This window comes from Pezoporus occidentalis, unplaced genomic scaffold (genome assembly GCF_034315485.1).
Source record: "Pezoporus occidentalis ecotype Australia unplaced genomic scaffold, CSIRO_AGI_Poc_V1 ctg8, whole genome shotgun sequence".
In the NCBI taxonomy this organism is placed as follows: Eukaryota; Metazoa; Chordata; class Aves; order Psittaciformes; family Psittacidae; genus Pezoporus; species Pezoporus occidentalis.
The window spans coordinates 11,710,439-11,737,154 of NW_026916158.1; the positions used below are offsets into that span (position 1 = coordinate 11,710,439).

Genomic DNA, 26,716 nt, shown 5'->3' on the forward strand with positions numbered 1-26,716 from the left:
TCTCCTTCTCAATGCAGTTCTCTTTTGGCACTAAAAAACACTCTGAGGCAAGGACAGTTTGGTATATTTTCCTTGTTTACTCATCAACCTCTTAAAAAATTAAGTTATTAATCAAATAAACATTCACCTCCACTGCATTAAGGCTTTCTGTCCAGAAAGTCACATAGGTGGTTATTTCAAATATGACTCTGCTTCCATTGAATTTTGGAAAAAAAAAAAACAAAACAATTTGAAGTATGGACATGGATAAATGCACCTTCTGATAATTACTGCCTAGCATTACACTTTTAAAGCAGTCAGCTGAGCTTCTAGTTTGAATTTCACTAATTTGCTTGCTTGATCCAAAACAAAAGAAAAAAGAAAAAAAAAGCAACTCCCCTCCACCACACATACACACTCTCATCATGTAGTTTATCTGAGATCTACACATAAAGTAAAGCATTGCTTGAAAGAAGGAAGAGAAGTTTGCAGCAAAATTGTTTTGTAACAGATGTATCAATGGAAAAAGTTTGTAACTGGGAGTGTTCTCTCTTTCCGTGTCTCGAAGTTGCTATTAGTGCTGGTCTTTAGGGTGTAGCTTTCCTCTTGGGCTTCTGTGTTTGTTTTACGTATATTGCTTTCCTCTTCCTTTTGGTCAGAAGCCTTTTTATGATCAAGCAAGATAATACTGAGCAGCAGCACCGAATCTGCAGGACAGAATGAGCCTTTGCTTTAAATATCCAAGGGACAAATGGAGGTAAGTAGAAACAAACGGATTAAGCTGTTTGGGCTTGGGAATTACTGTCAGTTCATTATTCAGCAGTTACTAATGATTAGTACATTGGATTTGTTTTGTGGGTTTTTTTTCCCCTATTTGACTGTAATGTTAAGAATTTAACTAAAGTCTTGTATGGAAATACACTGAAGTTGTAATTGCGTTCGGCCTTTGGTAGGGATTACAGAGTTGGTTAGAACAGAAATCCTTTAAGCAGGGTTTCCTAGGCCTTCATGGCAGACCTGAAACACATTTTCCCTTCTCCTTTTCCCTCATCTTGCAAAGCGTCTCTGTTTTTCTGATTCAGTGTTCACACTGTACCTAACAGGAGAGATATCCTGCTCCTATTATCTTCCTGTATTTCATATATATTATAGAGGTTGTATTTGCTCAGCTGTATTGGATCCTATTATAAAAGCAGGGTGCAGAGGGCAGTTTCTGGATGCACAATGAATCTCTGTAACTAATAAAATACAGCACCTGCTCTGCTGCAAGTATCAATGTGAAGGCAGAGTTGATAGGGTAAGTGATCCCACTTCATAATCCTATAAGGTTGACACAGTTTGGTGGTAGCGCCTAAAAAAAGAGATACTCAGAGGTAAGCTGGACTTTGAGATAAATTGAAAATGGTGTATTTAAAGGAAAATTACTCAGTACAGAGTTTGATGACATGCAGCTCTTTTACTCATAGGTTGTCATATCTGGCAGTTAGGTGGATGAAAACTCTTTATTTATTGTGTTGTACAAAGGTGGTGAATAGTTTAGAGAAGCAAGGGGTGCATGTGCAAACAAGACTCCACATGTGCATCAAGAGCAGGCAATAAAAGACTAAATATTCTTGACACCCCTTCTGTCTGTTTTCTAAATTATCTTTTAATAATCCAGAAATTTACTGAGATGGAGTTGTTTGGGTTTTTTTTCTGTACCGTTCAATAAATACTTCTAATGTCAAACCTCAAGTTAACATTAGCTTTGCATGCACACCTATGTTATGTTTCTGGTCTTCAACTGCGCTATTACGGTTTTTAGAGCCAGGTTTTCAGACTCAATTGCCAAAAAAGAAAACATTGTTATTTACTGTTTTGTGATCATTCAATCCTATGTCTATTTGAAAGTTTTCAAGGAAAATATTGACAGCAAACAATTGCAGGTTAGATAACACAAAGCTGGTTCATATAAGAAATAGAATTAATAGTTTTTAGAATTGACAAACTTTTTAGTTTAGTCTCTTCTGTTCACATAGACCAGACACTATGCTCCCTCCTGTTGTGAAGTACCAGAAAGCAGAGTTGCATTTTGGTGCATGAAGGATATGTAACATATCACAGGATGCTAGCTCTGTGACAGTGTTAGAGAAAAACATCCTTGAACTGGGGATATATGAGTTAGCTTTCTGTTGGTCACATTACCTCTGACTTCTGTTCTCCTCCTGTCTGACCTCCTGTCCAGTGCAGAGCCGAAGCTTCTTGGGGCAGAGACTTTCCCTGACTCGGTGTTCATATATTGCTTGCAAGTGTCTTGCTCTTACATGGCAGCACAGCAAAGATAATAAATCAGATGCACTGGATTTATTCATCCCTTCCCACAGCAAAAAGCTCACTAAAGTTGATGGAAGCTATTACATGGTAGTCCCAGATTTCAACATATGACTGTCCGTTCATTGCTTTCATGGCAACACTGAGTTAAACTGCATTTATGTTGGCAAACCCATGCTCAGAGAGCTGAGTCACTCTGTGCAGAGCGCAGCTATGACTGCTTTTGAACATTTTCTTTTCCAAAGTACATTCTTCCTCTTCCACCAAAGGCTTCGCTGTGCTTCTTGCTGCAGATGTTTGCTTTTCCTACACTGCACTGAGACAAAAACAGGCAGTCACACTTCCAAGCTATCAGACTGGTGATAAGGGAAGAGAGCAAAAGTCCTGTGTCAGGAACAAACCCAAACAACAGGCCTGGGTTATGTTTATAACCTCAAACCATTGATACAGACAAAAAGACAGGGATGTAGGATCATTATAAACCTATATACTTACTTTCACTGCCTGATTTTAAACTCACTTATACCAGTGAGTATTTTTACTGGCTTTTCAGTTTCTCTTTTTGCACAACTTGAAATACTGCCCACAGCCTGTGTAAAAATCCAAAGGGGCAGGTTTTGGATGCATGGAAATAACCTGTTGCAGTCATCAAAGCTACATCGAGGTACTCAAGAGTGAAATAAGACCAGTCACCCCTTCTGTCCTGATCTCTCAGCTGGAGCACAGACCTTGGAATTCAGCTGTTAGCAGTTACTACTCACAAGTCCCTCTGCTTGATTATTCTAGCTGGATTTCTAAAATAAAAAGACAGACTCATGCTAACTGTACAATCCAGAAGTTAAGAAAAATAATACACAAAGAAGAATGCACAAAACAATATGCACCTGTAAAATAAAAATGTGCTGGGAATCGGTGGAGAACGATGAGAAGGAAACATTAGAGCAGCCAACTATTAAATTTAAAAAAGCCAGCATAATACTAAACAGTCACGGGAAGATAAAAAATAGAATAAAACCACTTTGAAAACCTCTCAATTGGAAGGCACTGCAGAAGAGCCGACTGGTCCCAAAGAAAGCTGTAAGAAGGCATAATGAGGTCTGCAGACAAATGTGAACAGGAGATATCTGAAAAACAGGGGGAAAATATTCCTGTAAGTAAAGTCTGAAATGGCAGAAAATAAAATGCTTTCAAAAGAAAAACAATGGGAACAGGCAAAAACTAAATATTAAAATGATTTGTCCAGTTTCTTCTAACCACAGCTTGATATTTGACAAGAATTTAAATTATTTTTCAAGCTTATTTAAAACAAAAAAAGGTTTGCTTTCCCATCCCCTCAATTAGAGGAAAATCATCCCATGATTTTATGTTGAAAATTAACTGATGAATGTCATATCATATATCACTGCTTCTGTACCTGACAGGAATCAAAGCAGAGATTTTGAAAGGCAAGTGTCTTTGAACTGCTAATTTTTCTTAACAAAGAAAGTGTTTCAGTAGTTATTTCTTAATGGAATTTCTGCTTTTACCTGAAAGGCTTTTCTGCTACCTTATTCCTGGACGGTATGAAGCTATGTTGAAACCAAGAGTAATCTATTTATATCTGATTATACTGTGATGTTTTCAAAAAGTGGGGAAAATGTACAGTGTTTCTTGCATATTGAAAGCTTCTGGTGATTTGTTGAGAAATACTGGCAAAGGTAACTCACAGATATTTTGTTCTTTTGGATACATGTGCAGACATTAAAAAGCGTATGTGAAAGTTCTGAGTGTGAGAGTAGGATTTTAGTTCAATTTCTTTGCCCCCAGGAATTTCTTCTCTTAATTTCTTCTTCTTTAACTCTCTCTTTGGGGCTTCATGCTGAGAGAGATTTAAAATACCCAGACAAAAGCTTTACTCAACCAAATCTACACAGACAAGAGCAATTACCAGTCAGGAGAATATGTCATAGGGAGAGAAAAATAATAAGTGGTAGGCCAGCAGTTTAATGCTGACTCTAATTCCATCATATTCAAGTACTCTGGGTAAGGTTCAAAGAAAACAAACAAACAAAAAAAAACAAACAAAAAAACAAAAGCAACAGACAACAAACACCCAGACTGCAGTGCAACCCCTAAGAGCCTCAGATCTTTTGTCTTGCATGCTTCCCAAATTTTAATGCTTCTTAAGTGATGCCAAAAAGTGAAACTCTAGGAGTCCTGGGTTAGGAAGCAAGTAGTATGTATGTGTCTGCTCTGCTGGGCACAGGGAATTTTGATCTGCCAGAGATGAGGTTGTTCAATATAGTCAATATCTGTCAGGCTATATTTTGCAAATTAGGAAACTTCAGACTAGAAAAATACTGGAATATGAGGTTGTGAAGAAAGTTAAACTGATGTAGAGAGCTGCTGGTAAGTCAGGAATTGATGGTAAACCTGCAGTACCTGATATGGATAAACAAGTTTTATACTATCAATCACTGGACTTTCCCAGGATTAAATGAAGCAGATTCAGAAATAAAAATAAATAAATAGGAAAAAGAATTAATATTCTCTGATTTATATTCCATGAACTCAAGAAGGGGATACAAGCTTTGTGCTGGCTCCTCAAACTGTATAAGAGTGCAAGTTAAAGAGGGCAGATTCTCATTTTCCTTAGAGCTGCTTTAATACAACTTTACACATACATGCTGAATAAGAATGACAGTCAGTCCTATTAACTAGTTCCATTGCTGGCTTTTCCTTCATCTTCCTGTGAAGTACAGAATTTTGGAAAAATGTTTAAAACATACTATAAGTAGTACAATTCAGAAACTGAATAAATGGTAACACCCAAGAGTCAGTTAATCTTCATAAGGAAATATGAAGGCATTCAGAGACACTGCCATGCAGCAGAGCCTAGGATGATCTCTGAAATGGCCTCTTCTGTGAAAAACTCTTCCTGTTGTTTTATCTCATCCATTTACAGGCATTCTTCCTTTCCAACCACTTGCAGTCCCTACAAGAGTGCTTAGGAATTGTGTTAATTTGACTGGGATTAAGATGTGGACATTTGAGATTAAAAAAAAAAAGTCCATAATGTGATAATGGTATGCTTATGTGTTTCTGTTACTCTAGCACTGACTGGTTGAACCCTATGTGGGTGCCAGCTTGATAGCACTGGTAGGATGCTAGGTTGCAGGAAGCAATTTGGTGCCATTCCCAAGAGCTACTGGGAAGAAATAACTGGACCTGAAGTGTGGAAGAGAGTTGCTGAGGAACATATGGCAACCTTCCAGGAGAATACTACAGTAATTAGTAATGGCTGTGGCACTGAGCTGTGGGGTTTTTGGGAGGCACTTTAACCCCCTCCATAAAAACCGTACTCAAGGATGAAAAATAGAAGTAAAAGAAGAGGAGGACACACCAAACACAGAGTTCAGTCCATTTTACCTTATGCCTTGGGTGGGCAAAGAAGGAGCTGAGTAGTCTCAGTGAAATCAGTAATAAACCATGGCGCAAGAACTTCTCAGTATGTGCATGGGAAATAGCAAAACAATGAAACGTGAAGGCAGTAGAGTAACTTTACTGTAAACTCTGAAATTATGTATGCTGGGAGAGGCTGAGGACAGTTAAAGGGAGTGAAGATGGGATGTATAAAGGGTTATGGCCATACTTAATCTTTGTACAGATTAAAAAGCCCTGGTATGTTAATTAAAGCAAGCGCCAGTGGGTGAGCAACATCCTCTGCTAGGATGTGGACTGTCTGGCCTGCGTAGGTTGGAAGCAAACACTCCCATCCCTGTCACAGTGCAGTCTCTCTTGGAGAATTGTAGGCTGATCACATTTGTTACAATTCAGGTTTAAAGGCAACTGCGTAAGTGCATCAGACCAAAAATCCCATCTAGCCAAAATTCATCTGTGCACATTACCAATAACAACCTTACAGGCAGAAGTTAGCATGTAACTCCCATTTTCCAGTGCTGAGATTTGCATGTCCCCAAAGGATCATCATGTTTCCTTGAAGCATTAGTAAACTACACCGTGGATGTGTTGGACATCAGATTAACCAGATAGAAAGAGGCTACTAGCCAAACAGTTGTATTTTTTGTGAAGTACATATTTTACTTTTTACCTAATGATGGCTAACTCTGGAATATCCATCACTGATAATGTTGAAAAACAGGTTAGACAAACCAGAGAGAAGTGGTGCAGGTAAAGATGAACTTGCCATGGGGCAGCAGATGGACCATGTGACCTTTAAGGGGCCTCCCAGTCTCAATTTTCTACAGTTTCTCTAATTTAATGCTTCTGTTTCACTGGCTAGACAGCTGGTCCTGTATTAGTCAACAGATAACAGAAGTGATGCAGGATGGCTTAGCTGAGGCCAGTTTGGAGTGTTTGCTTTCATTTTATGAGCAGTCATCCAGCTCTGGAGGAGAGCTAACAGGCTACATGGACAGCCGGCCTTTGTCTGTGTTTTCAGACAGCTGAAAAAGCTGAAATCTGTCCCAGCAAAACAGAGGTTGTGCATGCAAACACTAACCGTTTTATAGCATTTTACACGGTTGCCTACATTAGTCTGTGATACCATTTGAATGACATGTATTCCTCCATTGTATTGGTATTGCTATCACAATACTAACTTTTAAGTGAGGAAATGGACTTCTGTATGTTTGGAGGCAGAAATTATAAAAACTAGAATAAAAAGATATCAGTTTCTGACCTTACCTTCCAGCTGAGCCCTGAGAACTTCAGTCTCTTATGAAAGGCTGGTATTGGCATGTTCAAGCATGACCCAGGCTAATGCAGTTAACCCTCAGTTTTTAAGTATATCGTGGCCCTGTCTGTTTGCAACTTACTGAGCTCACCAGTTTCAGGTATGGAGGCTGTCTGGAAACGATGCAGCACTTGTCTGTGTGTTACTCTCAGCACTGGGAAAAGGAGCAAGGGCTTTGCCATTCTGCTCCCGTGGTGCTCTGGGTGAAGTCAGTTGCCCAGTGGGAGGGAAATGGTTCCTTTCAAAAGCTGTTCCTTGGCAGAAAGACCAAGCCATAAAGCAGGGATTTAGCTTATCCAAGCCTGGTTGCTTTCCTTGTACGCTGACACACACTTAGAGCCCTACTTCCTGCTCTGTCCCAGGGATGTGCTCAGCAGCCTGTGCACCTTCTCCTCCTCAAAGCTTTGCTTCAAGTTGGAGCACTGCTACACATTGATTTCAGCTTGGCTACCAGCTCTGCAGATTCAGGAGACACAATTTCAGATGAACGCAGACTGATGGTTTGGTTGCTGGTTTTTTTTTTAGTATGTTCTTCTGTGTCTAAATTTTGTTCCTCCTGAAATACAAAAGGTTTTGCATTTTAGATATTTGATTTAAAAATTTTAACCTCTGAGTAAGTTACACCTTGCAAAACTAGCCTGGTGACGTAAGTTGGTCAGCTAAACAGCAGAAGATCCAAAATGTGTAATACTTTCCGGTGTGCCAACCGGATAGCCAGACATTTTGGGGACAGATTTGACATGGCTTCAAGCCTAGTTCTGCAAGTGCAGGTCATGCTACATCTACTCCAGGTACTCTGAAATCCCTGTGTCCCTGCCCTTAATGCACTTGGTATCCCAATCTGGTATTCCTTCTTGCAATTGTGCTATTATTTTTGGCAGACATACAACAGGTTTCAGTTTCCCCAAATTCTGCCTGTTGCACATGCATTTAATAAGTTCAGGAGTTCTGTTAACAGACTGAAAGTCCTGGATTTAGAGCTGTCTATCACAAAGCAAATAATCTTGAAAACGTGTGTATTTGAACAAGAAGAGCCAAGTCCTCATCTGGCAAGGGAGCTTTCATCTCCCCACAGCAGTCTTTCTCCAAACTTACAGTCTCAATTATACACAGAGGAAACCTAAAATTTATCTGAGCCAGAAAATACCTGCATTTTAGCTCTTCACTGCTAAGAAATATATACATCTGCTCCCATTATTCCAGAGGGGTTGGTTTGTTGTTGGTTTTTTTTTTAAATCATCCCCTGGTTTCATTTTAAGGTTGGATTTTTTTGAAGCTTAGGTTCATAATAAATCAAAACCTGTGAATAGAGTTCAGTTCAGATTCACATGTTGAGACATGGGTCCGTCTTAAGTATGTGCAGGAGTCAAATCATGTCCATGTAAGGGGATAGGCAGTAGCTTTGGAAATATCTGTCCTCTTTCCCAGTGTGCACTCATGAGCCATACTTACAGCTGACTTCTTTTATAAAATCAAATAAACATTTTGTCTGCAGGCATCAGATATTGTCTCAATAACCATCCCTATATCAGTGTGCTGCTGCATAGGATGGGAAGTGAGGCTCTGAAATATGTTCTGTGGTTTGAGTGTCTTACACTGTTAAGATTCATGGTACTATTAGAAGATACTTTTTCTCTCTCTCTCATCTTTTGCTGAACAAAGCCAAACAAGTGGTAGTTACAGGTCTCTGTTATCCTGCTCTTTTCTCATACCTGTGCAGTGTTTTCAAAATCAATGCTTACATTTTGTCAGTCATCATTAAACTGTTTTTCAGAGCTCTAAATCTCTTGATTTAGAGATTGCCCAAGTTGATGAGGTAATCAAGAACCAAACCACTTCAGGCACTGATGGCTCAGCTGCATGCACAGAAACACACAAATATTACTTTCCCATAAAGCCCTTGCCACCTGTCCCAGCCTGTGGCTGATACTGTTCTACCACACCCACAGCTCTGTCCCTGAGCTTCTCCTCACTTTAATGAGTTCACTTTGCCTTCTGGAGTATATTCTGACTCACCCTTTGCCTCTCTTTATTCATTCAAAGTATATGCTTGTGCCATGTTAACTGCATTAGCTGTATTGCCCCAGGGAACAAGCTAGTGACTGCTTTCTGCTGTCACCAAGCCAGAGAGACACATGCCCATGTTTCTGCCCCACTGTGTGCCACCCCACCCCCATTATTAATAAGGTGTACCTTATTACACGTTTTTGTTAAGCCATGAATACAGCAGCAGTTTTAGCAGGTCTCCGTACATTAGATTAGGATTGATCCTAATGTAATGCTAAAACAGTGCTCAGGCAGGACAGGCCTTCAGGTTTTGATGGCCGTCTGTGTTTCCAGGTTCTGGTAAGAAAAAGGTATTGAAAAAGCGTTTGCAACAATTTATAATCTACTTTTGTGATAGGTCAGATAAACATCTGAGCACGTTTGTTGAAGCAAACTATCATTCTGAACAGCTGGAGGTTTAGCCATCCCCAGAGTAGAGTCCATCAATCCTACAGATGTGGCAAACTGCCAGACAGCTGCATGTGTGTCATTTTGATGGTCATACAGGAATGCTCTAGGGGCAGGAGAGCATTAATGGTGGCTCTCTGAACTCCCAAGTGTCTCATTTTTGAGCTTCTGATGGCAATATAATTCTTCCATTTTCACTTTGTTCTTAGAGCTTCACTCTTCTTTTAAACCGTCTAAGGAAACTCCTTGCAACGCAGATGTACATTACCCTTTCACAAGGAAAACAATCTGTCTCAGAAAAATAAATACTGAAATCTATTTAGCAGTGCCCCTCATGTATATCTCTCTCTCTTCTTCTCTAAATATTAGTTCATAAAACAGCTTTCTGTTTTCTGAACTAGAGCAATTTCATTGCCATAATCCAGGTAGCATAGATTTTTTTTTCCTGTAGGGATGCACTAATGCTAATCTGCAAGAGTGGAAGGCAATTGGCTATCCTAACAAATTACTTTTGTCCTTGGATAAAACTACACAGAAAAAGACAGTGCCCCTAGCTAATTGGAAACACTAGACAGATATCCATAATGTTCTATATGTGAAGTCTGGTGTTGGAGATGTTATTAACATTCAGTTTAACTCCTGCAAAATTAAAACTAAGCTTCATACTCATTTTCAAGCAGAAACCTTCTTGGAAATAACTTGACATGGTGTTTTGAAAGATGTCAAGAGATCACCTCTTCATAATGACCAGGGAGATACGGATCCAAATGATGATATCTGCATATTTATATGAATGACTCTTTTCAGAGCTGCCTGTCACAGCTAACTATATACAATACACATTAAACTTATAAAACCAGAAACACACATCACTTACTCTGCATCTGTCCATGAAAATGGATGGAAGGATACTGAAGTTGAAGTCCAGCAGTCTAGTGTGAAATTTAAGAGCCACTGTGTGAAATACAGCGTTTGGTGGACGCTGTCCTTAACTACAGTTAAAACCACTAATGAACTCTTAGTGTACAGACCCATGTGCTGAGGATATTGCACACAATACAGCAGCCAGTCTAGAAACTATTTCTGCATTCACCACCTCTTCCACTAAAGGAGAGAGTTAGGGTTAAGACAGTGGATTTAAAGGTTTTAGTTTCAATCGTCAGGCCTGATATAGGTACAGAGCACAGTCATCATGGGTCACATCCCTTACCTGGAGATTATCCCTATTCATTACAACCCACACTGGCATTTATTCCATCTCACAACAGCTTGCATGCACATGCTTGACCAACCAGTCACATGCAGCCTCACACTAGGTTATGCAGCTGAAGCTGCTCAGCCAGAGCTATACAGATCATCCTTGACTGATAAAAGGAAAGTAAAATTTGGAAAAAGAGTCCTATAGAATTTGAGAATTTAGTTTATCTTCAAAGAATGGTGTGACAAGATTGCCATTCAGCCAGCCTGTACAATGGCGAATCAGTGGGTACACGGGGTGCAGGACCAGGGACATAGAGACAGGACAACTGGAACATGCAGCTCTTCCAAGGCTTGAAGTGCAAATTTCCTTGTCACATCTGATCAGACCAAAAAAGCTCTTCTCAGCCTGTGAACCCTAGTGCCCAGTGAGCAGACAGCGTGCCAGATCTAGGCCAAAGTGAGAAAGCAGCATCTGCCAACATATTTGCAAGAACTGTTGTACCCACAGCTGAGTTCAGTACAAATACTGGGGGGGGGGGGGGGGGGGAGGGAGAAGTGCAAAAAAGCAATTAGCATCTAACAACTGGCTCTTGGTAGAGTCACCTTCAGACTAGTCAGGCACAAGCCTACTTAATCTGCCTGTATTTCCAGAGCACCGATCACTATGTATCTTTTTGCATCATGGCCATCCATCACACCACCAGCTTCTCATCTGAATACCGCCAACAGCACTGTGAGTAGCCTAGCGTTGAAACTCCCTCCCTCTCCCTCTGCATCTTATTTTTTAAGTTGCTGGTGGCAAAGAAAAGGAAAGTGGCTGTGTCCATAGTGACATTAGCAGAACTGTCAGCTTAATCAATTCTGATCCTTCCCCCCTCAGCCCTTCTTCTCTGCTGCTCCTTTTTGAGGCAGCAGGAGATCCCTATAAATTCACCAGTGTTCTGAATCATCCAGAAATACTGCTCATTTTCCAGTAAGCCTTGGTAACCTGACTGCATTCAAGTCCCCCCTCAGCCACCTGATGTCCCCCAAGCAGAGCCATTGCCAGGGGTCCTGGAGCCCATGTTTCTCCCCTGGTCAGCAGGAACTTCTCTGGCAGCAAGCTGGCAAAACAAGGAGTTCTTCTGCTCTCTGCAGATCAATTATGGGGAAAACAGGATTACAACAATACTAAAGGCAGAACAGATCACCTGAAAGGCCAGGTGCTTTGAGAGACCTTTCCACAACCAAAGAAACTGTTGATTTTCCAAAAGCTAGGAAGCTGGGATGTTTGCAAATAGTCCCTAATATTTTCAATTTCAACAAAACATGCTTTTTCAGTTTGGAAGGAGCAGGCAAACCTCCACAAGCAATGCTGGTTATTGCCACCTAAGCCATTACTGAGCGATAGTGCAGTCTGTAGAGGGGAACGAAGCCACAGACAATACTTTCTAATGCAAAATGCAGAGGATTCACCATGAGGTGATCCTCCTGGACTCCAGATGCCCCATTAAGTCAGGCAGAACCGGCAGGCATATGCATGTGAGTACAGAGCAGCAGCTGCCACTGCTGCCTTTCAATGTCATCAGGACTTCAGTAGGACAGGGAATAAAATCAGCCTCTCCACCTCATCCAGACCCTTACCACCTTGTCTCAGCAGCATACCCTTGTTTTTTGGTAATACAGTTGTAAGCAATGACTTACAGAGGCAGCTTGTTTGATATTTTTGTTTGTGTAGGGTTTAATTATTTTTTTTTAAGACAATTTTCAGAAACAGGGATTTTATATTTTTTCTCTTCAGTTCACCAGACTGACACACCAATTCGTGATGTCTCCTGTTTGATACAGTATGTCAGTCAGCTGGAACTAGATTCCACATAACAAAGCATTAATAATGCAATTGTAGAGGGAGCATCATAGCAAAGATAGACATTCTTGGAAAACTAGTATTCAAAATGTTTCAGCATCTGTAATTCTCCCTCTTTGTCTTGTATCTTGCAAGTTTGGTGTATGGTGTTTGCACAGCCTCATCTCTCTCTCACACTGCTTCTACCACTTGTCAGCACGTTTTGGTTCTCAGCCTATGACTGAGATCACTCCTCCCTGTTGTCATCTGACATTCCCTAGAGTTGTCTGGAAGAGGATATCTTGAGCACAGTTGATCTGCTCCAGTAGCATTCAGCCACAGGTCCTGAAGAGTCAGCACAGCCACTTGATTTGCACATCTGAACCACAGCCAAGGTATTGCATGTGCTAGGGACAGGAGTGGTCATACTTTGAGGCTTGGCACACTCAAATGTTATATTTCCTGCAAGTTGTCTCATCATAACATAGACATGTTCTCACAGTATAGATGTGTTCATTGTAGTGGTAGTAGTAGGGTTGTTTATAAACTTTGTTTTCCACTGTGTCTCCCCATGCTTCTATTCTTTGCAAAATAGTCAAGGAAAATTTCATACTAAGTTGCTGCTCACAAGTTTCCCTAAGACTTTGAGAGTTAGAGAAAGGTTTGTTTCTTTCCTCCCATGACAAAATAACCCCCTCCAAGCAGCACTGCAGCAGTAACATGTTACTGCATTTCAGGAGGACTAATTCCATCTGGTCAGTATTCCCACCAGTGTGGCTGCAGAGCTGTTTAGCATCTGTAGATCACACAGCGATATGAACCTAATCAACTCTGTGTCTCAATTTTCAAATCGCATCGAAAAGCTTATCTTGTCTCCCTTGTCAGTACTGCTTAACTTTCCTCTTCTGCTAAGCTAGTATTTAATTCACAGGCTGAGGCTAGCACTGGCAGGCAACATAGTTTGTAAGACTGACCTGGGGCCAGTCTAGAGCTGTAGGACTCTGATCCTAACAGTCCCACAAGCTTGGACAGAACACTATGTCCCAGTTTCCCCATCTTTGACATAAGAGTAATGTTTCTACTGCCAAGGGAGCCTGGAATGATTATGCTCTAGAAATATTCAACACTAAACACTTCTAACAGTTCATTTATCATGTTAATAGAATAATGGCTTGCAGGAGTAAGAGACTTGAGAATAGCCCTAGAGTTACAGGGTTGGGTTGGAGTACAGGACAAATGACTTCTATTCCTGGCTCTTACCGAGGTAACAGGGGAGACCATAGATGAGGTTTTGGCTTCAAACCTCCACCTTTAGAATAGGAAATACAAGTTTTCATTCTATGGAGGCTACATCGTTCTTATTTGTGAGTTTGCAAAGATATCGATTATTGCTACACATACAGTTCTCAGTTTATAAATAAAGGACAAGAAGGAATTACTGCAGTTAGGAGAGGCTTTGCAACACTCACTCAATGTCTCTTTTCTTGTATTTAATGAAATCTTGCACACCAGAATTAATTCAACAAGGGAAATGGCTGTCACAGCCAATGCTGACTGCACTGACTTCAATAGTTGTTCATGACACTGAGCAAGACAAGTATTACTTGTGTCCCTTTCACTGAAAATAAAGAGAGCACTGTCAGACCTAATACCTGCTAAAAAAAAAAAAAAAAAAAAAAGTCAGCTTGCCCACAGTCTGGAAAACAAGCTGATGTGCTTTGTGGATTTTTTTGGCTTGCTTTCCAGACAAGTATTTCTACCACATTTCAAAGAGTTAAAGTAGTGCCATGCCTGATCTCCTGCAGAAGTTTTAAAGAAGCATGCAGAAGTCCAACAGATATAATTGATATCAACTGGTGTGTACAAGCAGAGTCTGTTCCACTGCCTTTCACTGCCCTGCTCCACAGCTGCCCGGATGTGTCTGTGAAATTCCACTCCAAATGCTTTGCTTCTTTTGGTGTTTCCTGTGGAAACATTTAAACAGCTCATCTGCTCTTTGAGCAATTAATGGACTCCATGAAGCATCTGGTGAGTGGAGCTCTATAGGGCCCCTCCTTTGCAGCAGCTCACACCCTGTGGCACACGTACACTTCTGGCCTATGGTCAGTAGGTGACCAGCTGGTGCAAATCACATTCTGTGGAGTTACGCTGACACACAGCAGCTGGCTAGTGCTCTTGTCAGTTTTCATAGGCCTTGATCTCATAGACACATATATTGATTTACAACATCAGTAATGTGGCCTCTCTGTAGATCAATGCCTAGGCCTGCACAAAACATGCTTTTTTTTTTCTTTTTTTGCAATAATGCAGCTTTATCTGTTAAGAAATAAAGAGGCTGTTCCTGCAGCCCTCTTCATCCTCCCTCTAGACCATATTTTAGACTTAGATCACAGAAGACTTCTTTTTTTTTACCCAATAGGTCAAGAATAGCTGCAGTAGCAAAGACTCCCACTTGAAGATATCAGCTAGGTGCTGGCACTGTAGGTTCAGTGATAAGGAAGTCCTTGGTTAATGCAGAATGTGCCTTGGTGGAGGCGGTTGGACAAGAAGATGGGATTGAGCCATCTCTCTTCTCCCAGAAAAAGACACCCAGACACAGAGCTCAGGGTTTTGAGGCAATGAAACTAATCAGGGAGTGGGAATCAAAGCCTCATTCTACCAGTTGTATCCTTTTGAAAGCTGGTAGCAATGGTACATCCTTCCCTGCATTATGCTGCTCTCAAGAGCAAGAAAGGGAGCTCCCAGTGGTGCTGCTCAACAGAGCAAGCAACAGTCTGAAGCGTACGTGTACATTCCTGTTCTTTTCAAAGCACTCCACCTGCACAGTCTTATTCATTATTCATGTACATTATACATGTATTAACAATAAATTTGTTGCTGTCTTGCTTTAAGTACTATGCTAGTCCTGCTATCCTGCTTGGTTCCACATACAACTTCCTGCTGGAATACTCCATTTTGATTAAAGAACAAGGAGTTTGTAGACCTGCATGATGTCGCTGCTTATCGCACAAGAGCAAGGCGAATGGCACCTTCTTCCATAATTATACCTCAGTGCCCTGACCCATCACCATCAGCCTGCCCTAGCGCCCTCTGCAGCCAAAAACCTTTTGTGGAAGTGTCGAGAAGCTGCCAAAAGTACCCAGTGAGATTGGCAAATGATTCAGAAACGGCTGCAGGAGTGAGAAATGTTCTCCGCTTGTTTGGAATTCATGAACAGCATTATGAACCAGCAAGTGAAAATGCAATCACCATTATAAGCACTGACATCTAAAGGCACTACCTTTCAGTTTGCAAGGCCCAAGGAGAGCCTTGCAAGGAGAGTGATGAATTAGCTTCCTAGCTCAGTAGTGGCAGGGCATGGTGAAACTACTAAGTTTCCGTAATACCTGTGTTGCATGAAAGCTTTTGTAACCATAGCTTGTGTAACTTGAAGGTAATAGGAGATGAAGGAAAGAAAAACACGGTGAAAGAAAGCAACTGGTTAGGAGGAAAGCATAAGAAGCAAGGTGTCTCTGGTGGGACAGCAGTGAGAGACTTGTCTCACTTGTGAAAATTATTTCCATTCTCTTTTCTCTTTGGTATGGCACTATTGTCTGTTTTATTCCAGGACTGTCTTCTAACACATAAATTTGTAAAATGTCCTGTGCAAATGGAATATGAAAATCAGCTGCACCTCCTAGACACCAGTGTAACATCATTGTCCCAAGCTGCAGAGGGAAGGTCTTGCATGAAAAGGAAAGCCAGTAGGATGTGGCATAGAACTGAGGTCCCGTGTCAAGGGATGTTTCTGTCCTTCTGTTGTTCTATTTATGCTAGGATCAATAGAAAGGGTTAGGAAAGCATGTCTTCACACAAAAAGCTGGTCAGATCTAACTTGTATCAGTTTACAGCTATATTTCCCATCTGTCCTATGCAGAGTCCTTCCACCAGCTCAGCTTTTGCCATAGCCCTTACTGCAGGAGCCATGCAACTCAGGAATGCCTCAACCCACAGAATAAGATGAATTCACCCTTGGCCTAAGCAGTGACAGGCAGAAGCCAGCAAGGTCTTAACGTATTCATCAGCTTTCCCAGTAAATGGACAGAGATTCTCATTTCCCTATCTCATTTCTCCCCAAAGAGAAGTAGCAGAGCTCTATTTGGAGAGCAGGTAACATACAGCCATCTCATCCCTGTGTTCAAACGTTTGAGACCTGTTCCCTTGGCCAGAAACTGACTACAATCATAAACCTCAGCCATGTGCCCCAGCCCCTTGTGAAGGGTTGGACTGACCTGACTCTCCTCAGAGCTCCTTATCCTCTCTTAATTCCATTTCTTTGCTCACAGAGCAAAAACGTCTCTCCAAGACAGACACCGAGGCAGGCTGAGCTTCATGACTATATTAATAAGGAAATTAAGACTAATTGGAGGAAGTGTTGTTACCTCCATATATAGCATTATACTAAATTGCTGCACTATTTCTAGTATGCATATTTTGTCACAAATGCTTAAAAAGCAGCACCAGTTCAGGTCTACAGCAACGGCAAAAGTCTGTAGAGGACAAATTTATTTCTTAATTTATGTAACTGCTAAAGTCAGACAGAGAAGCAATTTAATTAAAACACAAAATTAGTTTCATGGAAGGAAAATATCAGGCATAAAGAACTGTGGAATATTTCAGAAAAAGGTGTCTGGAAAAGAAGCTGTAAGAAGCAGCCAGCTGAGCTCCAGTGAGCAGCGAGGGGGAGCTTCTAATGACTAATCACGTCAGCATGGATGGCAGATTCTCCCTTATTTAACCAAGTCAGGATAAGATCAGGACATGACCAATCCCCCACAGAAGTTTTAAGTGTATTATATCAAGATCTACAGATACACACAGAAAAAAAAGTGTTATTTGGGAAAAACCTGCACTATAGTGAGAGGAACTATTCAGTGATCTCTACCATGCATAGATCCCCTCCATGGAGCAGAGCTATTTACTTTTTCTCTAGGGTAACTTGCTCCTCAGGAGCCTGGAGCTGCCTTGGAGCAGTGGCAGAGGTATATAGGAGAACAGAGCAGAAAGAGGAGCTGGGGATGCAGCAGGGGCTCTGGGGGAAGCAGGTAGGGAGAGGGGTACAGGCAGGCTGGAGGTGCAGGTATGGCCACAAGGCAGCCTCTGGTTTAATAAGATAAGGAGGCATATCTGAAGTACAAACTGGCTGACCTTTCCCCTTCCCTACCTGCTGGGATGGTGAATGATGAGAAGGATTCCTCCAAGAAATTGGCTCTGGTAAGTCTGTTAGGTCTGACACAGATAGTGGGTCTGAACACAGAAAGGAAGAATGGTCCTGAGATGCAGGAAGGTTGGGTCCATTCTGGTTTCATCCCCGAATCCTCTGACACTAGGAAAATGGCACCCTGTCCCTGAACCCCAGAGTTCTGTGGGACCCCGACAGCACTTTCTTTTAGCCCCCTGTGCTCCCGACTTCAGGCTTTTTCGGGACAGAGGATACCCCGACAGCTTGCCGCCGTTCTGCCACCTCCGGCCCAGGGCCTCTAGGTGCTGCTATACCACCAGCAATACATTTCCCTGCAGGAGGAAAGGGAAGGGGACGGCACAGCTTCCTTATGCTGCAAGAGGAAACTGCAGCAGTTCTGGATCACCAGAAAGTGCATTTTTTAAAAAGCATCTTTTTCATTCTTGTGTAAACCAGCACGCAGGCAAGGCTATCCATCCATATTTCCTGACAGGATTGCAGCAGAGGGAATAAGCCTGTGCAGCACGTTCTGAATCACATTTTGACTACATGACAGGTATAGTTTAGCTTTTCACACAAAGAGAAAAAGAAGAGGTTAAACTGATCCGATGGCATTGTCATGATAGGACTTAACTCTGGTAGGTCAAGAACAAGAACACGAGTGATTTGTCATAGAGAACAGTAATGCAAATGGAGCTGATGCTTGAAGGAGAGTCTTAAAGCTTCAGGCATTAACAAATTAACATTTGCCTAATTAGATATTGATCACTATCACAAAGCACATCATGACCACCATAAGCTTGCCACAATGCGCTAACCAGTGATGGAAAATTAGAACGTGTCCCAGAAAGCATATTAGTTGCTTCTCCTCTAGGAGGTTTTCCTAAATGAATAACTAATAACTAATACTGCCTGGTTTCCCAAGGGCTACCTCACAATTTTCCTCTTCGCAGACATACTGTGATTTTCACCTTACATTAAGATAAAGTGTTGTTCCTCCTTTCCTGATGCCCTAAATGAATGTAAATTTTAGGTGTTTGTTACCCAGCTGATCCCATGCCAGCTGGGACAACCAAGGAAGGTAGTTTTGGCTTACCATCAGTAGAGAAATGCTGTATTAGCAGTATATTTTTGTATGTATCCCGTGATGTGCAAGATATAGCATGAATTTTTTGTGGCCAGATGAACCTTTAACACCATCCCACAAATATGCTGTGATCACTGAAACAGTAAGCAGTCAATCCTTGAGTAATGAGAACTTATAAAGTTCATGTTGCGTCTCTCAGAGTACACATACACATATATAAGCAGTTTAATACTATACATACTGCAGAGAGGAAGAAACAAGAAGACAGTAATATCTTGTAAGTTTAGTCTGGTTCAGCTGGTTCATGCGACCTCTCTGAAAGTGCCCAAAGGAAGATGTATTTCCTTTGAAATATTAATCCCAGCTTAGTGAAGGGATGGTGCATGATCAGGCACAAGCCTTGGAGAATAGCTTTTTAACCTCTCCACCTGGTAACCTTCCTCTCAACAAGTGTGTTTAATGCCTATACGTGATCTCTGGTGGCTGTTTGTATGCCGATGCGTGAGAATTATGTAATGCTGCCCATGGAATGAGAAGGACTCAGATGTGCAGTGGCAAACAGCTATGGTATTGTGCAGAGATGGGAGCAATTGGCAGGTGCTCTTCTGCAGCATAGTCTGACAAGGTGATCCTAGGAGATATAGAAGGCATCTACCTCAGGGAGGGAAATGCCTTGTACAGTTAGTACATTTGGTACATTTAGTTGTTACCGGACAGGAACCACACAGACCCTTCTCAGTTGCAGCATTGTCCAGGCAATCCAGCAAGAATATCAAACTGTGGATAGGAGGTCGTGGGCAGATACAGACAACGTCACCAAAGGGAAGCAAACCTACATTCGTATGGGTCCTGCCCACCCTCTCCACAGCAGGAGATACCACCTACCTGACAGAGTTGTGACAGATTCCCTGCACCTGCTGGAAAACTTAGATTTCTTTTTTCTCCTTTCTCTCTAACAAGTGTGTTAAGCTTTGATCCATGTCACTTACGCAGTTGTAACAAGACTTGAAAACTGAGAGCAGGTACCTGTGTTCAATCAGGATGGAGGCTGTGGTCCATGCTTGGACACTGGTTGGGAGCTGGTACTTTGCTTAACACATCCACTGACTGTTTCCACCACCTGCACTCTACTGCCACAGCAGACTGAGCCTTCAGTTTTGAGCAGCTCCCACACAAAAGTGAATTTACATCACTTTTTCTCCAGCCTGTTTCAGAGCCATGCTGTTAACCTGCCTTTGCCAGTTCCCTTCATTCCTATGCTGTTTCATAGAGCCTATGGCAAACTTCCCATTTGTGTGAATACAGAGCCTCCAGGCAAAACTTTCAGAAAAATGCAGCTTCCTGGTTGCTAAGCAGGGAAAGGCATCTGAAGAATACAGATCTGATGCCAGAGGTCTTAGTTCCTACAGAGGCATAAGCCCCCTGCAGTATCCTGCTGTTCCTAGATGGACATTGATGCAGTAACTGAGCCGGCTGCCGTCACTGCTCAGGCACAAAACAAGTCCTGGTGAACAGATGGGCAGGCTTCCAAAAGACAATTTCATGTAGAATCAGTTTTGACTTCTCAGCTGCTAGCCAAATCCTCACACTATACTTCCTCCTGTGTGCCCATGCACACACCACAGATTCTTTGCATTGGGAACTGGAACTCTATTCCTAAATTTTATGATATATGGTTTTTTGAGTGGAGAGAAAGCAGCTTGTGCTTTTCAATACTGCATGTGTCTGCATGCATGTTCTGCATCTAAGGCACTTTTACTAATACCCAGTAATCTTTTCTTTGCTGGAAAAGAATGGGTACCAAACCCTGTCTTCTTCAGCACTACAGATATCATCTCTTGCGCTGTCTTGCAGTACCTACTGCAATTAAGCTTTGTGTTAAATATCAGAGTCCATTTTCTGTGTCAGACAGTGCCTCAGCAAATTTGGCTAAAGACTGAGGATTGGAATCTGTGGGAATTGAGCCAGAATTTATAGTAGAAAGAGATTTAATTTTTCACTGAATTCTATCCTAACAAGTATCAGCAGATGTGATAACTACTTGCTGGATGAAATATACTTTTTAAATCATGTCATTTGTTCTGAAGTACAGTTTCTGATTTATTAATGACACCTTGCAAACTGAAAAACTAGGGCTTTCCCCTTCCAGCCTTTAACACAGATGAGGTGCTATGTTTGGGATTACTAAATCAGCCTCACGGTAAACTTCCCTGAAATACAGAGCTAATTCTCTGTTTTGACTGCAGCAGATGATCTTGAAAGACCTCCTATAACTCTGTGTTGCTTGTGGCCAAAGGTTGCAATGATCTACATCGTGTTATCAGAGCTAAGGTCTGTTGAGGAAGCCAAGGCTGTCTTCCTCCAAGTGTCGGTGGCATCCCACTGCCTTACACTCATGGCTGAGAACTGACATTGCAAGACTCCAGCAGAGCAGAACCTGAGCACGGGCTCACTGAAACCAGAAAACCCTTTCTGTTAGAAGTGTCACTGCTAAAAGTGGATTTAGGACAGATTTTTCAATGCTTTCTCTCAGGCAGGTTATTCAGCAAGTTGTCCTAGGCTCTGAGTGCACTTTCTCTGCCCAGTGTGGACAAGCTGCTTCGTTAATCAGAAGTCCCCTTACGTCAGACGTGTCACATCTGTCTTTCTGGCTCCTTGCTGCATTCTCATCTCAGCTTTACTTTCTAGTTAGCTGACCCTTAAAACCCTTCTCAACATAAAAATCTAACATTTGCCACCATGACAGGATGATGTCTTTGTCCATCTTAGTCAGAAGCAGCTGTATCCTGCTTCTTTTTTTTTTCCCCGCTCCTCTCCTCTCTCTCCTCCTTTCCTGTCTCTATAATGGACTATGTAGCCTCATTCAACACGCAGGTTCAGTTCAGGAGAACTAGGAGGAAAACATCAAATACACATCAGTCATTATTACTGTAGGTGGGACATATATTAACAAGACAAACTCCTAATTTTCTGAGGACAAAGATATTTCACACAGGGAAGAACCTTCATTGTGGACATACAGGAGACAGAAGTATCCACTACAGATATCTCAGGCTCTCAGAGGCTGTTCACAGTCTAGCATTGGGTGTGCTTGTTGGCCCAGTCTACTAACACTGGCCTAAAACAGCCACTGTGCCACCTCTGAGGTAGACAGACATTTTCTGTCAAATGCCCAAGATTCAAACATATGTAATATAGAGGCTGAGTATGCTTCAGCATGTTTTCTGATAAATTATTTCTTAGCAATAAAACTAAACAAATGGAAATTTTAATGAAACAAGACAACAGTGATGATACCATTGTACACATCTGGAGTAATGAAAGTATAAAATGGATAAACATTGGCATGTCTAATACCCATAATAAATTCTAGGACACTGAAAAGGCTGCACGAAATCAGCAAATAACAGTTCATAATGCTAATGACCACAGTCTCATAGAAAAAAATATATATTTAGAGTAATTGGAAAAAATTGTCCCAAAATACAGAAACCACAGCAGGATCGTATAAAATGGATACATCCAATATGCAAAATAATCAGAGCAATTCTCCTGCTTGTCTTCAGCTTCTTGACTTACACTGCATCTCACAGAACACCTTCTACTCTTTTGGTTTTATCCTTACATGTGCAGTGAGGGTGACTTCTGATGATGATAAAGAGTGATTTTAATTCGTATGGTTTTAGCATTAGTAAATTCTGTGCAAATTACCTGACAGGCAGGAAACTTTGTTATAGAAAAACATTTTATGCTGGTTAAAAGTGACCACGTTTATAATACGACAGGGAAAGGAAAAAAGATACTCTGTGACAGAGTCACAGGAAACTATCTGAAGCGCTGTCTATGGGGACAGCATTGTTGCTGGTTTGCCCAGGGTCACTTTGCCCTCTCTTGCCCAACATGTGTCCTGCTGAGTGAGAGTGGGCAGCATGTTAGACATGACCCTGGTGATAGGGCAGAAAATTGCAGTGTGGGCTCTTGAGGGTGGCAGCCTTGCAGGGCAGGACTCTGATAGCTGCATCAACCTCTAGTGCTGTGCTGCTCAGATCATACTTCAAGTCCACTGGTTTCAAAGACAAAGGGATAGATGCATCATTCTTAACCAGTCAGCCCTCACTTCAGAGTTCACTATTAGGCAAAAATTAAAACCAACAAATCTACAGAGGTCCAACGGCCCCAAATTTAGCAATATATTGTAGTAAGTCATAGCAGCTCTGCAGAGTCCCTCTGCAGATAAAGAGCGAAGGAGTGAAACCAGGTATCTGTTGGCATTAGCAGACTAATAACAATGTCTCACAGAAGGTAAGGCTGTGACTCATCCTTCAGAGTTTCCTCATCATTTTCCAGCAAGGGAACAGGGACATGGTAATAGTGTTTGTAAAAGAGATTCCTTTAACCCTAAGATCATGCTCCAGTAACAGCTGCCCCTGTAAGAGGCACTTGTAATGCAGCCCAGCTTAATGCCATGAAACCAGACCCAGCCAGAAAGATATTTCATGAGCCCTTCTCCTCCTCAAAGAGCAGTCAAAATATACTCTGCTGTCACACAGAGCTTAGCTTTGCAGCAGATGTGGTATGTTTGCAAGTGATAGCCATTCCCGTCATGTGTTGAAATTAATTTCTCAGACAAAAATCTGCTTTATTCGGAATGAAAATGAGCGGCCGACACATCAACACAAGCACAAGTGTGCAGCCAGCAGGACAGCAACATTTGTGATAAAGCATCCTTTCCCATTGTTCCCTTCCCCCCAGTATGAGCTACAGTGCAGTTTTTCCAAGACAACTAAGTGCACATATATTTCTCTTTCCAGTTGACTGCTGCAGAGTGGCTATGCTTGAGAAAATTAGTTTTTATCATTTTAATCATCTAATCTCCATAAACCTTTTAACGCAAAACCAAGAACTACTTAACACACAGCAAGATAATTAATATTGAAAATAGACTCTGCAGGAGAACCGTAATACCTGCTGCCTTGCATCAGGCTCCCAGAATAATGAAGTAGTTGGGAGCTTTAAGGAAGTTTGTAAGAACAACATAAACAATACCAACACTTCCATTTGCTTTAGATAAATCTCATCAAGAGGCTACTTAATATATTGATAAAAGTTATCATGCTCCAGTATGCCTTGAGAATAACTTCGTGTCCCTGCTGAAATCTTAGTGACTCTTAAAAAAAAAGAATCTTCAATTTTCAAAATTATCACTTTAGACAGCAAAAAAATGCAGTCGTTTACCTGGCCTGAAAGAGCCATTTCTCTTGCCCCCCCCAAGCCACAACTGAGTGAGAGAAGCATTTGCAGCTGGAACTTGTTAGGAACAACCTTGGAGGGGGTCAGGCTAGCTTAGCTCTATTCCCCATCCCCAGGACTAAAGCTTTTCATCTGAACCAGGGGCCCAAGAGGAGGCTTTCTGCTGCCCTGAGGGAGAGTAAAGCCAGATATTCCTTTTCCCAGCAAACAGCAAATTCTTTCTTCTTCTTTTTTTTTTTTTTTTTCCGGAGTGTGGGGAGACACAGCAACTAATCCTCTCCGCTAAACACATCTACCCCTAAGCAATAGCACGTAACTCATTAATGCTGAGAACTAGGTGCTGCCAGCAGAGACTGAAAGGACCCCCAGATGCCAAAAATCATGTGTGTACTTCTGGAGCACTTAACACCTTCAAAGTACTATACAAACATTAATTAATTATTTCCTTAAATAACTGATTACTGACAGAAAGATGTTTATTGCTTTTTCTGATCACACACTGGGTGAATGTCTGAGATCCTTTGAAGGACCTTGTTAAACTTGTTGGGGCTGCTGCTTGTTTTGTGGGATTAACAGCTGGTGTTCTGGGGTGGGAGCCCACCTTCATCTTACCTGGTCATGGGAGGATGCTCAGCTCAGGAGGACCCCATGACAGTGGCCCCTGTCCTGACTCAGACCCTGCATTCACAATTCACAAGGGACCATTTCCAGATTTGACACCTCCAAACTCTGTGGCAGTCAGGTGTGCATAAATCTGTGTGACTAATAGGTGTGCATGAAAAGTTTGTTATGTGCTACAGTTACAGTCACTTCACAAAGGACAACTCAAAGATACGAGGTTAAAATCCTGTACTGAAATAGGAGGTGGTGGGAAGGAAATCAAACGAGAACACAGATTCATCTAAAGCTCAGCAGGCAATGGATAAGGATCTCAGGGAAAAAAAAAAACAAACAAATAAAAAGAGTGAATTAGTGCTGCCAAAGGATTTAAAGGGAATGTGCAAGACACTTACATGAGCATTGGAGGAAGACAAGCAAAAATCTGAGAGACATAATATGTCCATTAATTAGTAAAATAGGGTGGGTATGAAACTAGTGATGACTAGAATCTGTCTTTAATGAGACAAACAAAAGAAATGTGAACAATTCAGAAAGAGGAAAAGCTAATAAAACATCTTTTCTTAGTAACGTGTGAGAAAATTCTAGAGGGAAAATGAGCCTACATGTAAATCATCTGGTACAGATGAGCCAGGTTATTGAGTGAAGTGGTGAAAATGCCATGCTGCATGTGAAAATTTCTCCTAATTTGTGACCAGAATACTAAGAATTGACTAAAGAAAACTCTATCAGACACTTAAAAGAAGAAATAAATGATTCCAAAATGCTGCTTTCTAAAAATCTACATTTTACCTTTTCTAAACTAAAGAAATCTGTGTTGCTTTGGAATGCAGTGAACGTGAGGAATATGAAGGCAAATGGCACAACAGGGACCATCAAAACGTGCCTGCAATGGTCCCTGGGTGGCTGCAGTCCCTCGTGGCAATGGCTGCTTCTGCCTGGCAACTTGTTGCTAAATCTGTTATGAGACTCCACACAGGAGGTCCTCATCCTGGCCATGCCACCATAGAGAGCACCCTGGGAGTGATGCCTGGCAGGGAATAGGATCCTTTGTAGATGGTGTTGAGCAAGACATGCCAATGCACAGCTTTCTGGGGTATTTTGGATGACCTTGCCACAACATAAGAGCAGTTGTTTTCAGGAAGCGCAGGGACAACAACCCCTGCAGCTCTCCAGGGAAATGGCACCCCAGGTCATTGTTTGGGATCCCAACCATTTTTGGGCAGAAATCCTGCCTGAGCTTCCCTGCCAATTAGCTAGTCCTATAGTGTAGGATTAACATAACAGTGTCCCCAAAAACCCCATTTTTAAGGTGTTAATACACCCAGCTACCTTGGAGGCAATTCTGGTCATGGGTGTTTGTCTCGCATGAGAGCTGGCCCCGGCAGCACAAAGCCTCAGGCAGCATCAGTCTAGCAAGAATAAATCTCACAAGACAAACTTGATTGCTTTTTTGATAGAAACAGAAAATTAATGGATGAAGGGAATGCTAGAGCTGTAATGTATTTGCATCTGAGTAGTGCATTTGATACTGTGCTTCATGAAATCTTTCTAGAAAAATTAATTTAAACCAGCTTGGAGATGAACACTGTCTTCTTGATTGAAAACAGGCTGCAAGGCTATAAAGAGAGATTAACAGTGAGTGGCAAAGCATGGAGCTGTGAATGTTCCATCCCTGACGGTGTTCAAGGCCAGGTTGGATGGAGCCTTGGGTGACATGGTTTAGTGCGAAGTGTCCCTGCCCATGGCAGGGGGCTTGGAACTAGATGATCTCACAGTCCTTTCCAATCCTAACTACTCTACGATTCTATGAGAAGACCATAGAAGAACCACAAAGCTCACATGTAAGTAAATTATCTTTAATATCTTCACTGTTCATCTAGAAATGGAGGAAGAAGCAACATTTCAATAAAATATGCAGAGGAGATTAAATTAGGAGGAACTAGCATCCTCCACTAAAGATGCAACAGATCCAGAGAGAGAAGCAGCTGGGTCAGGACATTATAAAATGAAGTCAGGGTTAGTTACAGAACAGGA

At 41.7% G+C, this 26,716-nt stretch overlaps 1 protein-coding gene across 3 annotated transcripts in view; it reads left to right on the forward strand.

Annotated features, from left to right (window-relative positions):
* Positions 1-384: 384 nt before the first annotated feature.
* The window catches only part of LOC134155587 (calcium-activated potassium channel subunit beta-2), a 148,091-nt gene continuing 121,759 nt past the window's right edge, over positions 385-26,716 (forward strand). The window contains exon 1 of one of the 3 annotated variants that reach the window (XM_062602925.1): positions 385-736. In XM_062602925.1, the coding sequence (XP_062458909.1) occupies positions 699-736 (38 nt within the window). In that variant the 5' untranslated portion in view covers positions 385-698. The remainder of the gene's footprint in view (positions 737-26,716) is intronic. The other 2 variants (XM_062602923.1, XM_062602921.1) reach the window with 2 other exon arrangements.